At 35.2% G+C, this 11,902-nt stretch overlaps 1 protein-coding gene across 2 annotated transcripts in view; it reads left to right on the top strand.

The window, feature by feature from the left end:
* The first annotated feature begins 2,355 nt into the window (after positions 1-2,355).
* The window catches only part of LOC106478217 (thymocyte selection-associated high mobility group box protein TOX-like), a 151,460-nt gene continuing 141,913 nt past the window's right edge, over positions 2,356-11,902 (top strand). The window contains exon 1 of one of the 2 annotated variants that reach the window (XM_022381837.1): positions 2,356-3,274. In XM_022381837.1, the coding sequence (XP_022237545.1) occupies positions 3,242-3,274 (33 nt within the window). In that variant the 5' untranslated portion in view covers positions 2,356-3,241. The remainder of the gene's footprint in view (positions 3,275-11,902) is intronic. The other variant, XM_022381813.1, reaches the window with a different exon arrangement.

Genomic DNA, 11,902 nt, shown 5'->3' on the forward strand with positions numbered 1-11,902 from the left:
TTAATTAGACAGGAAGCTATGTAGTACTTACCCTGGATATCATAACCTTAGTTAGATAGGAAGCTATGTAGTAGTGACCTGGGTATTATAACCTTAGTTAGATAGGAAGCTATGTATTAGTTACCCTGGATATTATAACCTTAGTTAGATAGGAAGCTATGTAGTAGTTATCCTGGGTATTGTAACCTTAATTAGATAGGAAGCTATGTAGTAGTTACCCTGGATATCATAACCTAAGTTAGATAGGAAGCTATCTAGTAGTTACCCCGGTTATTATAACTTAGTTAGATAGAAAGCTATGTAATAGTGACCTGAGTATTATAATCTTAGTTAAATAGGAAGCTATGTAGTATTGACTTGGGTATTATAACATTAGTTAGATAGGAAGGTATATAGTAGTGACCTGGGCATTATAATTCTAGTTAAATAGGAAGCTATGTAGTAGTGACCTGGGTATTATAACCTTAGTTAAATAGAAAACTATGAGGTCACTACTATATACCTTCCTATCTAACTAAGGTAATAATAGGTCACTACTATATTATTACCTTAGTTAGATAGGAAGGTATGTAGTAGTGACCTGGGTATTATTACCTTAGTTAGATAGGAAGGTATATAGTAGTGACCTGGGTATTATTACCTTAGTTAGATAGGAAGGTATGTAGTAGTATTATGACTTTAGTTAACTAGGATGCTATGTAGTAGTAAATGAAAATAAACTGCATGGATTACAAACACATAACTCACTGAACGAGTTTAATAACAGATATACAATTCGGTAGCCTTACAACCTTTGAATTATAAATAATTTTTGGAATTTTATTTCAAACTGCACTTTGCTTTCTACCAGTGTAAAAATTATAGAAAACATCAGTTATAACTTATTATTTTTGTCAAATATATCCCTTTGGTGAGAAAACCTATGTAGTCTAAACTTATAATATTTTTTTCACTTTGAACACAAACTCTTTGTGCTGATTTTTTCTTTCTTATTATTATTTATGACAACTCTCTTGTCTTTTTTTTTGTTTTAATTATGGCGAGTTTGCCGATCTTGCATTTACCATTTTTTAATTTTTCTTATCGTGAAGTTCCCTCACCCGGTGAGTCAGCAGTAAATTTATGGATTTATGACGCTAAAATCCGGGGTATGATTCTCCGCGGGACAAAGCGCGTATAATCCCTTGTGTGGCTTTTAGCTAAAGTAAGCAAACAATCAAATCGTTGGCTTCATTCTATTTCCAGTTGTCTAATTTTACACAAATCTCTCTCTAGCCGAGTAGCTACTAACTACATGTAGTTCTGTTTTAAAACAATCATATTATCTCTATATCTATCTTTTTGGTGTCACGAGTTTGTTTGTTTCTATAGTTGAGCGCAAAGCTACACAATGGGCTATCTGTGATGTGTCCACTACGGGTATCGAAACCCGGTTTTTAGCGTTAAAAGCCTTCAGACTTACTGCTATGCCGTTAGGGAAATGTCACAAGTTGCTATAAAGATCTAGATGAACCAGTTTATGTGCTATTTTGTAGGTGAACTTAGATATACAAATATAGAACGTAATTGGATGAGCAATCAAAAGAACAGTTACAGTTTGATAGCCATTTCAATTTTACCGCCTGGATGTTTCTAATGAGAGCTCTATTGAGCGAAGAGGTCTATAGCAAAATACGTGAAACCGACGCTAAATTAAAGTGACGTATAATGCCATGATAGCATGGTTACCTATGCATTGCACGTATATCTTGTGAACTATCGAGAATAACTAACTTTCAATGTACACGTTTCTGTAAAAAATAAAAAATTGTTTCAAGCGTTCAATGTAACCTCAAATCAACGTCAGTAAGCTAACATTAGTGTATGTTAACTACCCCCCCCCCCTCTTCCATTACCCATAACGAGAAAGGGAATGTTCATTGGTTCATTGGAGTTTGTACCATAAAATACTGAAAATATGTATCACATAAGATTAAACCATCGGGTTTATATTTGAATATATTTTTTGGGGGCTTCCTGCAGTTTCTGTATCTGGTAATTTCGTCTATAACACAGTCGGAGATACTGTGTTTAAGCAGGCAGACTGTTACGGCGGAACACTCGGAGACCGTTTTCGTATCGGAAGTCAAAAGCTCTCGATCTAACAAAACCAACCTCACAGTTTGGTCCGTCTCTTCGAGTTAATGTAACGATCCCAGCCGCTCTCTGTACCTCACCCCTTCGATTTGGACACGTCTGGTTGCTAAGAGTAACAGCCAATAGAAATATACCCCAGGTAATGGCTGCAGGCAATGACTGCCACCATTGGAAGGAAGCTATCAGGTTGATGACAACTCTACAAGGGGCTTCGTGAAAGCTGCTCTGGGAAGACGTAATGTTCAAAGAAAGAAGCTTTCGCTCACGCAGCATGAAGACTACGGGGATTGTCATTTATCCGCTAGGTTTGCTAGAGCTGAGTGTGTACGCTTCTTGTTTGCCTGCCACTCCCATGTGGTAGTTAGTTGTGCGGTGAACACGGACGAGTTTGTTACCGCGTCATTTGGACGAACTTGTACATCAAAACCTGTGGAGAGGTTTCACCCTCAAACTAGAGAACTTTCCCGTGGGACCTAAAACAATTTGTTTGTTTGTTTGTTGTTTGCAAATTGGCTTTGAATACAAGGGACCAATGAAACAAAGTTGTTGACATTGCTTTAATTACATTAATTTCATGTTTCCTTCCTCTTGTCATTCCAAACTGTATTGCTGCTTTTGAAACACGACTGTTTCCGCGGAAATACCCAGCTCAAACCCCGAACAATCCAAAGAGCAGGTGCAACTCCTTTAAAACTATTTTCTTGTTGATAACCTGTATAAACAATAACATAACATTAACACACAGATGGTTGATTGATCATTACTTCGTCTGCTTTTAAATGCATTTTGGGTAGTTCGAAGTGCGTGTCACCTGCTTGTTGCCCGTGGTTACAAAAAGTGATAAGTGAACGCTTATTTACCGCTGTCTGCAGACGATAGCGTTCTCAGATTGTTGAAAGTGGTTCTGGCGCCCTCCCGCGCGTGTCGCTTATAATCTCGTGGCCAAAAACTCGAGCTCAATAGAATAACACCTCGTGAACTGGAGAAATCTTTCGTGCGACTTTAGTTAAGCGACGCGTCTCTTGAAATACAGACGATATACGAAAGAAGTGCATGACTTGAACCAAGATTGACTGTTTAGCGGTTTCTATAATTTTCAAAAGCAATGGCTCAGATGTTTGACCAATACTTATTCAAGGTAAGAGAAATCTCACATAAATCTTTTCTGTTTACAAATTTTATACCACTTATGTAATCTATTCACGTGTGAAGCACTGAAAAAAATAGTGACGGAAAACTGCTGTAATTTGTACAATATGCGCTCTAGTTCTATTATAGTTATGAGTAATCTTTCTTGTTACGAAAACCAGGCACGCGCGTCAACTGACGAATCTAGCAATGTTCAACTGAAATTGTCCAGCAGACAATTCGAGCACGTATTGTGTTTTTTAAAGAAAGATATCCCTTCAGGCTAAATCATACACGTTTAACACTTATGCTTAGTCGAATGTTCTTAAGGAGTGATTCATTATGTTTAGTATTTGAAAAGTGTTTATCACGTAATCACACATACGTTAGTACCAACGACGAAAGTGTTTCGCGTTTCATAAAGAGGAAAAAACCTCTGACAAAATGAGAAATCTTTGTAAAGTTTGTACTTGAACACGCGATATCCTCGTGATAGATGCACTTAAGGCCCGTTTGTATGTGTGTGAGATATTGAAAAACTTATTACAAATATAGCTGTAAGGCATACAAATATATATATATACGTGTATTAAATACAGCATGAAATCCCGAATGTGTTAAATAGTGTTTACGTTTCAGAAAATGATGTTAAACGTAACAACTCACGACAGCCGTATTTTTTTTATTTTTTTTTGGCTTTTGCTATCATGCTTCGATTTTCATCAGTGACTGTAATACTCTTTTTAAAGAGAAGTTATTTAATATATACTCTTTTTATAAAGCTTTATGGAATTACTTGCATGAAATTTACTGAATGTTTTTACTTCTATTTTTCGAGCTTGAGCAATAAATGTCTAATCACTCTCTAGGTAAACTTACTATGATTGATACGAATCCTAAAGTCATCAAAACAAAATACTTGCCATTAACATTTAACCTTTTCTGTACAAAATCTGTTTCACGGAATAAGAAAGAGCAAAGAAAAACCATCATCCTAACAAAATTCATGTTTTGCGATAAGTGTTGATGTTTATTGTAGATTCTGGTTGTTTTATAACTTAGATAAAGTTCTCTAACGCGTGGAGTATAAATGATTTAAACTTTTGTCAATGTTTATTATAGATTTTGGTTGTTTTATAACTTAGATAAAGTTCTCTAACGCATGGAGTATAAATGATTTAAACTTTTGTCAATGTTTATTATAGATTTTGGTTGTTTTATAACTTAGATAAAGTTCTCTAACGCGTGGAGTATAAATTATTTAAACTTTTGTCAATGTTTATTATAGATTTTGGTTGTTTTATAACTTAGGTAAAGTTCTCTAACGCGTGGAGTATAAATTATTTAAACTTTTGTCAATGTTTATTATAGATTTTGGTTGTTTTATAACTTAGGTAAAGTTCTCTAACGCGTGGAGTATAAATTATTTAAACTTTTTACAAAAACTTCTATCTAATTACGAAGGCGTTTCTAGGTAGAATTTGTTAAACATTCTCATTTAGTGGATCATAATTTCATGAAATATTATGATCTGAATCGTGTTGAATCGCTCTTTGTTAACTCTATAGCTGTTCACAAATAAAATGTTGTTGACATTTCTAACAATAATTGAACAGATATCCGATGATAATGTGTACAAAATAGCTTTTCCACTGAGTTCCGTTCTCCGGAACGTACTGCCGACTAGACTACGACGGCTAACAGAGCTCTTTACGCCGGCTGGGCTACTACAGTAAAAGCATATGCTCAATCACTACTTGAAAAAGGTCTTGTCATTAAGGAAATGATGGTAGACAATGTCGTTAGGTAGCGAAATATAAAAATCTGAAGTGTTAGATGAAACATCACAGTATCCATTGATGTTTATTGTAGGATATATGACCAGTGGATAAACTTTCTACAGTTTTTAATACAATGGCACTCGCATTTCTGGTTTGATGTTAGCGAAGAGCTTGTTATAGACCACGTGCGTAAGATCGGCATTCTAATGTTATGTTTTATCGCACTCACTGGTCAAAAATCTTTTACGTTTCGCTAACTTAAACAACTTTGACCACACGTTATTTTTAAACAAAGCTACTTATGTTTGAAATATTGTTTGAACTAATTTCTGCAATAAAAGAATATTTAGCAAATGGCCTCGTCAGATATAGCTTACACCAAACAGAAGTAAATGAAACGTGTAAAGAGCTACCAAGGATGAACATAAATAAATCATCACCTATCTGATAAGAACCTATTCAATTAAATATTTAAATGTATAGGCAACAAGCAACTTCTCGTCATCGTTTAGAGTGTCACCACCACATCACAGCATCATCTACAAAGAAAGAATGTCAACGAAGAAAGAGAGGTGAGTGTTAGTTTTCGATCTTCCTGTTTTTTCCTGGCACTGACTTATCGGCTTGTCCAAACATATGGTGTGTACTGAAAATGAAGGATTCCATAAATGACGTGCACGTTGTCAAAATTCATATCTAATCAATTCTAATTAATAATACTCGTTGATATTATATCGGAATTCAATCTGCACCACACGGAATCGGTGATTCGAACAGTCGCACGTAAAGTCATGGCCAAGACAGTGTTCAAAAGGTGAGATTTTTCTCCAGTTTAAAAAAAAGGCTTCGTTACATATTGATATGATGTTTCTTCATAACAATCACCCTTCACAGAATGACATACCGAATAAGTTGTTGGATCCTTTCAACAGATAACAAACTGAACATAATACAGCTCCTTTATTATTCTGGCTAAAGTGTTGTTACAAATGAAGTTTTTATGGACAGTTTTTGAAATATTTCATCTAAAGATGATTTAAAGAAAGATTGCATTCATATATATTTTAATTCGATTCTTTGATGTTTTATTGAAATTTTAATTCATTACATTCTATGACACGAAGTTACTTTGGGACTTCGGTTTAAAGTCGTAAAGGCTTAATATGTTTCGCGTTAATTGTCTTACCACAAAATACCCGCACTCGGCTGCGGGTTTCAAAGGTCCTCTCTTTATTTACAGAAGCCCAATGTACCGTTCAAGCTCCTCCATTATCCCTAATTACTTTTATAAATAACACAAGAGGATTCCGTACACAAAAACAAATCTCGTTAGGACACCCGCCCATGGTACCTAAACACGTTTACCATATGTGGTCCCTCTGGCCAGTGGCACAGCGGTATGTCTGCGGACTTACAACGCGAGAATCCGGGTTTCGATACCCGTGGTGGGCAGAGCACAGATAACCCATTATGTAGCTTTGTGATTAATTACAAATAAACAAAATTGTCATGAGTGTATGAACATAGTTTCAAACATGGCACCTTGGGAATTTCGAGGGGGTCGACGAATACATAATTCCATACAAGATTGGGGTTCGGCGACCCTGAAAACTTCCTCCTAGATCTCTATCACACTTGGGTGATATTCCTGACTCGTTTTAGCCCCTCGGTAGGTGCTATGCCATATAATAGGGACACCCCTTAGGCATCCCTGAGTCCTCCTGCTACCTCCAAAACTGTGGGGGGTGTTTGTGGACAAATACACAACGCGAATCAATATAAAATTTATAACATGATATTGACAATTTAGTTTTGTTACTGTTGTTACTAATGGAAGCCCCACCCAGTGGCACAGCGGTATGTCTGCGGACTTACAACGCTAGAATCCGGATTTCGATACCCGTGGTGGGCAGAGCACAGAAAACCCATTGTGCTGCTTTGTACTTAACTTCAAACAATCGCAATCGCTAATGGAAGCTTTGTTACACTAAGAATTTTCAACACATGTATACATACAAAGTCAAATATGATGTCTAATTCTTTAAATGTTAAAAAAATTCATATATAATATAATCGCGGAGAACTCTTAATGTAACATTCTCAACCTTTCCTAAATAGTGGCTTATCTGAGCAGCCAAGCAATATTCTGGAACTCGTGCTCAGTTGGTGGTTGGATGAGTATACTGGTCCAATGTATTTCAGTAAATACTAGTAGTGCTCTTATAAATAGTTTTAAATTCAAAATATATTTAAGTGTGTCTTGTTCTGTGCATCACTGCTTGGGAAGCGTTATCTTCAAGGATCCGGCACATCAAGCCATAAGATGCCACATGAAATCCCTGATACATGATATCGTCAGGACTAAAATAATTTCCATATTCTTCCTAGATGTTTCATTTCATAAAGTGTTATAATGTTTCGTAAAAAATATGTAAAAATATCAAGTGGCGTTTTATCAAATTGTTTTTTTTTTATAGAATTTCGCGCAAAGCTGCTCCAAGGCTATCTACGCTAGCCGTCTATAATTTAGAAGAGATAAAATAGAGGGAAGGCAGCTGGTCAACAAAACTCACTGCCAACTCTTGGGCTACTCTTTTACCAATGAATAGTGGGATTGACCGTCACAGTATAATGATCCAACGGCTGAAAGAGCGAGTGTTTTTAGAGATTTTCACTGAATTATCTGTGATTAGGTAGATGTCACAACTGTCACAAAATAATTTAGCTGTAAATGTGTGGGATAAAGAAATACTTTAATGTATAATTGGCAACGATGGGGTTGGTAACTGTATCTTATTTATGATATTCTAGAATGTTTAGCTCCATATAAGGTATGAAATGATTCCTCATTTGTTTTTATTATGTTGTTCTAATTGCGTATCAGTGGTTTATATAACTTTGACGGAAAGTTTGTATCATGGCAAAGAAAAGCTGAATTAGTTGAAACACACAAGAACACCAAATAAACCTCTCACTTAAGTCTTCAACATTGATCGAAGTCAACGATAATATATATATATATCATTCTGAAGAGTTTAACTAAACCCATTTTGAGTGTAATATTTAGTAGATCCTACTAGTACACCAGGTGACGTTTTAATCTCGTTCAATTAATCTACATTTCCGACGCAACAGCTACAAAGTAAACGTTCCGTAAACAAAGCAGAGTCCACTTGAATTTCACTGATACGGTACTATACTATACACAAAAAATATTATTGTAAGTCACCTCAGAATAGGGTGTTGTTAAACAGATGGCCGTACTTTCACAGGTGTGCTTTACATTTTTATCAATACAAACAGTTTCACCAAGTAGTGTCGTAATTATGTATAGAAGCGACACCTGTTACATATTCAATACAATGAACATACGTATAATATTATCATTTTACATTAGCAGATACATTATAGCTATCTAAATAAAAAAAATCAAAATGCATTCTCTTATGCATTGTTGTATATATATATATGTAAATATATACAGCAGTAAAGAATTTTTTTCTAGGTAGAAAATATGTTCAATGTGTCATTAATGACTGCTAATGATGACAAGCTAAAATGTATTCAACAAAGCCCTGTTGCTAAGGCGTGTATTCCCATACCTACTTATATAGTTTCTCATTGGAATGGGGAACACGAGATTGTTTCGCTCTCGCTGTTTTGCGATGAAAAACTGTAAATGTTACTGAATGTTAAAAAACACACATACGACGAAAGACATTTCCTCCAAAAGCCGCAAGAAACTCCATCGTGTAATACTTCCTTACTATTGACCTGGCTGGATTGATGAGAGCTAATAAAGCTAGAAACGGCTGCTCTTACTTTGGTATGTTATAGTGGATTTTGTTACTTAATGGAAGACTGTGTTACAAGAAACTCCATCGTGTAATACTTCCTTACTATTGACCTGGCTGGATTGATGAGAGCTAATAAAGCTAGAAACGGCTGCTCTTACTTTGGTATGTTATAGTGGATTTTGTTACTTAATGGAAGACTGTGTTACAACATAACAATTTAGAAAACCAAAACGTGTAACAATTGGAAAAAGAAATCGTTTCGTTGCCAGAATACAAAACAGACTCTTCTCAAACTGTACGCTATCGATCTGTAATGTCTATATTTATTCCAAGCTTTTGTGTTCATATTAATTGTACGTAATTGGTTTAATGTTCACTATTTACGAAGGTTTTATGAAATCTTTAAAATCACGCATAACATATTCATCTTATCAACCATAGACAACCGTTTATGAATAAAAACTTATTCAGCTCCAAACCTAACACGCCAGTAGTCTTGTGAAGCACGTATCAAACAGCTGGTTTATTCAATAGGTTAGGTTATTGTAATGTTAGTGTGAATCAGTTTCAGCTTCTCCATACAAGCCTGTTGTCTCTCTAACTGAGAACAAATCACTGTGACGAAGGCTGGGGTGAATAAAAGAAGGAAAAGGGGAGCTGTCTGCTGAAGTCAAACGACGGGATTACATGAAGCCAGAGGGTAGAGAGGAAAAGATATATGTAGACTTGGATATCAAGACAAAAACCCAGTTAGGTAAATAATTTTCTCTTTTGCTGGTCTCAAGGGTAAAAGAGAAAGTTTGGAGATCCTGGGAGGCGATCTTTAGTGTTTTATACAACAATAGGAAGCGTTCGTTCTTGTTTTGTTCCCTGGGCTTTCTTTAATTAATAACATCTGGACTTGATGACTTTAGGTTTTTTTTTTGTTTGTTTGTTTTTAAATCTGGCATTGATTCAATTTTTTTACGTTATGCATTAATTGTGGAAACTAAAATTTATAACTCACAACTTAAAGTTTCTTACAACTTACGACTCATTCATTCCACTAGAGAAGCCGTTAGGAAAAAGGAACATAGTTTCTCAAAATCACACTAGGTTGTATTAGACACGTCAAATGCAATCTATATTTCTCCAGTAACTGTTTCTAAACTTATCAACTTTGAACACTTGTCTCTTAAGCTTTTTAACTACATTTTAATGATTTTGCAGCCACAGGACCCTAGCAGCATAAAATCCAAGCCTAAGGGACCAATGTGTTTATTCATTAGTTCATTGATATTCTTTATGTATAACCAACTATAAAGCAAAGGATCTGCTGACTCATCAAAACTTTAAGGTGTTTTACTCGATTCAAAACACATTTGAATATTTGCATAACTAGCTGACAAAGGGTACTGAATTAAAATTCTCTAATTATAAAGAATTAAGAGAATGAAATCGATAACTAAATATATACATTTTTATCTGGTTTATCAAGCTATTACTACTGTTTTACATACAAGTGTAACACGTAAATTGTTTATATAAAATACCAATTTATCTTTCCGTTAAAGAGCGATTGAAGTAAATACTAAATCAAATATAAAAATTTATAGGACTTTTCAGTTTTGAATGTAAATGCTCCGCCGATGGTTCGTTACACTTATCGATATATATAATATCCAAATATATGTCTGTCTGTCACGCTCTGTATCTCCTGAACGATTAATCGTACAAAACATATTACGTATCAGAATGTTTATTTTCAAAAGTACATTACAGGAAAATGTTTCATTTGTTTGCATTTCCTAAAATTTCATATCAGGTATCAACATCGATCCGTCAGTCTTCGTACGCACTGAACGGTAAATCTGAGGGAAAAAAACGTATTAAAAACAAAAGTGTTTCTTTTTGTGAGTGAATTTCACGAAATGAAACGAATCCGTCGACTGATTGAAAAAAATATTTCGAAGATAGGAGCATTTATGGAAAAAAATGCATGAAGAGAGGAACGTGTTTAATATATATTTGTTGTTTTTCAGCTTACATATATATATATATATATATATATATTATTTTATTTTTCATGTCGGTATTATATACATGCACGATCTTATTGTACTCTGTCAAATAAAGTGATTTTAATTGAATATCTCCCCTTTGACACTTCTTATTGAAATGGCAACTGTGAAAAAGCGATCACTTCGGTAACGGTCTTTTCTTGCACTCAGTAAAATGACAAGGAACGGTGCATCAAGCGGAAAAAGAAAATCTCAATGGCTATTTAGCAAAGCTGGATGCACCCATTGCATAGAAACCTAAACATTTTTGGTTTAATTTGGTTTGTTTTGAATTTTGCGCAAAGCTAAACGAGGGCTATCTGTGCTAGCCGTCCCTAATTTAGCAGTGAAAAACTAGAGGGAAGGCAGCTAGCTATCACCATCCTCCGCCAACTCCTGGGCTACTCTTATAACAACGAATAGTGAGATTGACCGTCACGAAATAACGCCCCCACGGTTGAAAGGGCAATCATATTTGGTGGGACGGGTGGTCGAACCCGCACATTGCGAGTCGAGCACCCTCCATAACATTTTTGCCAACAATGAATCGGAGTCAGTTTTCTTTGTTTTAAAAACAAAGGCAATGCAATTTTCGTTATTGAAATAATATATGAAATAGCAAACGACGGTTATAAACGGCCCACTAGACAATCGTACTGCATATACGCTATGATCGAAGGGAGTGGATTAACTGCACATTTTATATTTATTATTTACTATTTGTAGCAAAATTATCGTTGAATTGTTTCAACCGGCATTTGTTAGAACTACATGAGGATCATCAAAATGAATTAGGAGCGTGTTATTTATAAACAGTGGTATTTCTAAACCTGTTGAGTGTTTGGTGAAATATGCAAAACGTTACTTTGTAGCTCACAAAAACACTATATCTGATGCTAATCGTTTCCCCAACATAATACCAGGAGCACTAAAGCAAGATAAGTGAACCACCGTTTTTAGCCGCGGCATAGCGGCTCATAGAATAGCTCTGAGTTTGTTTTTTGTCATTGTTTTTTTTTTT

Source organism: Limulus polyphemus, unplaced genomic scaffold (genome assembly GCF_000517525.1).
Source record: "Limulus polyphemus unplaced genomic scaffold, Limulus_polyphemus-2.1.2 Scaffold9, whole genome shotgun sequence".
Classification (NCBI taxonomy): Eukaryota; Metazoa; Arthropoda; class Merostomata; order Xiphosura; family Limulidae; genus Limulus; species Limulus polyphemus.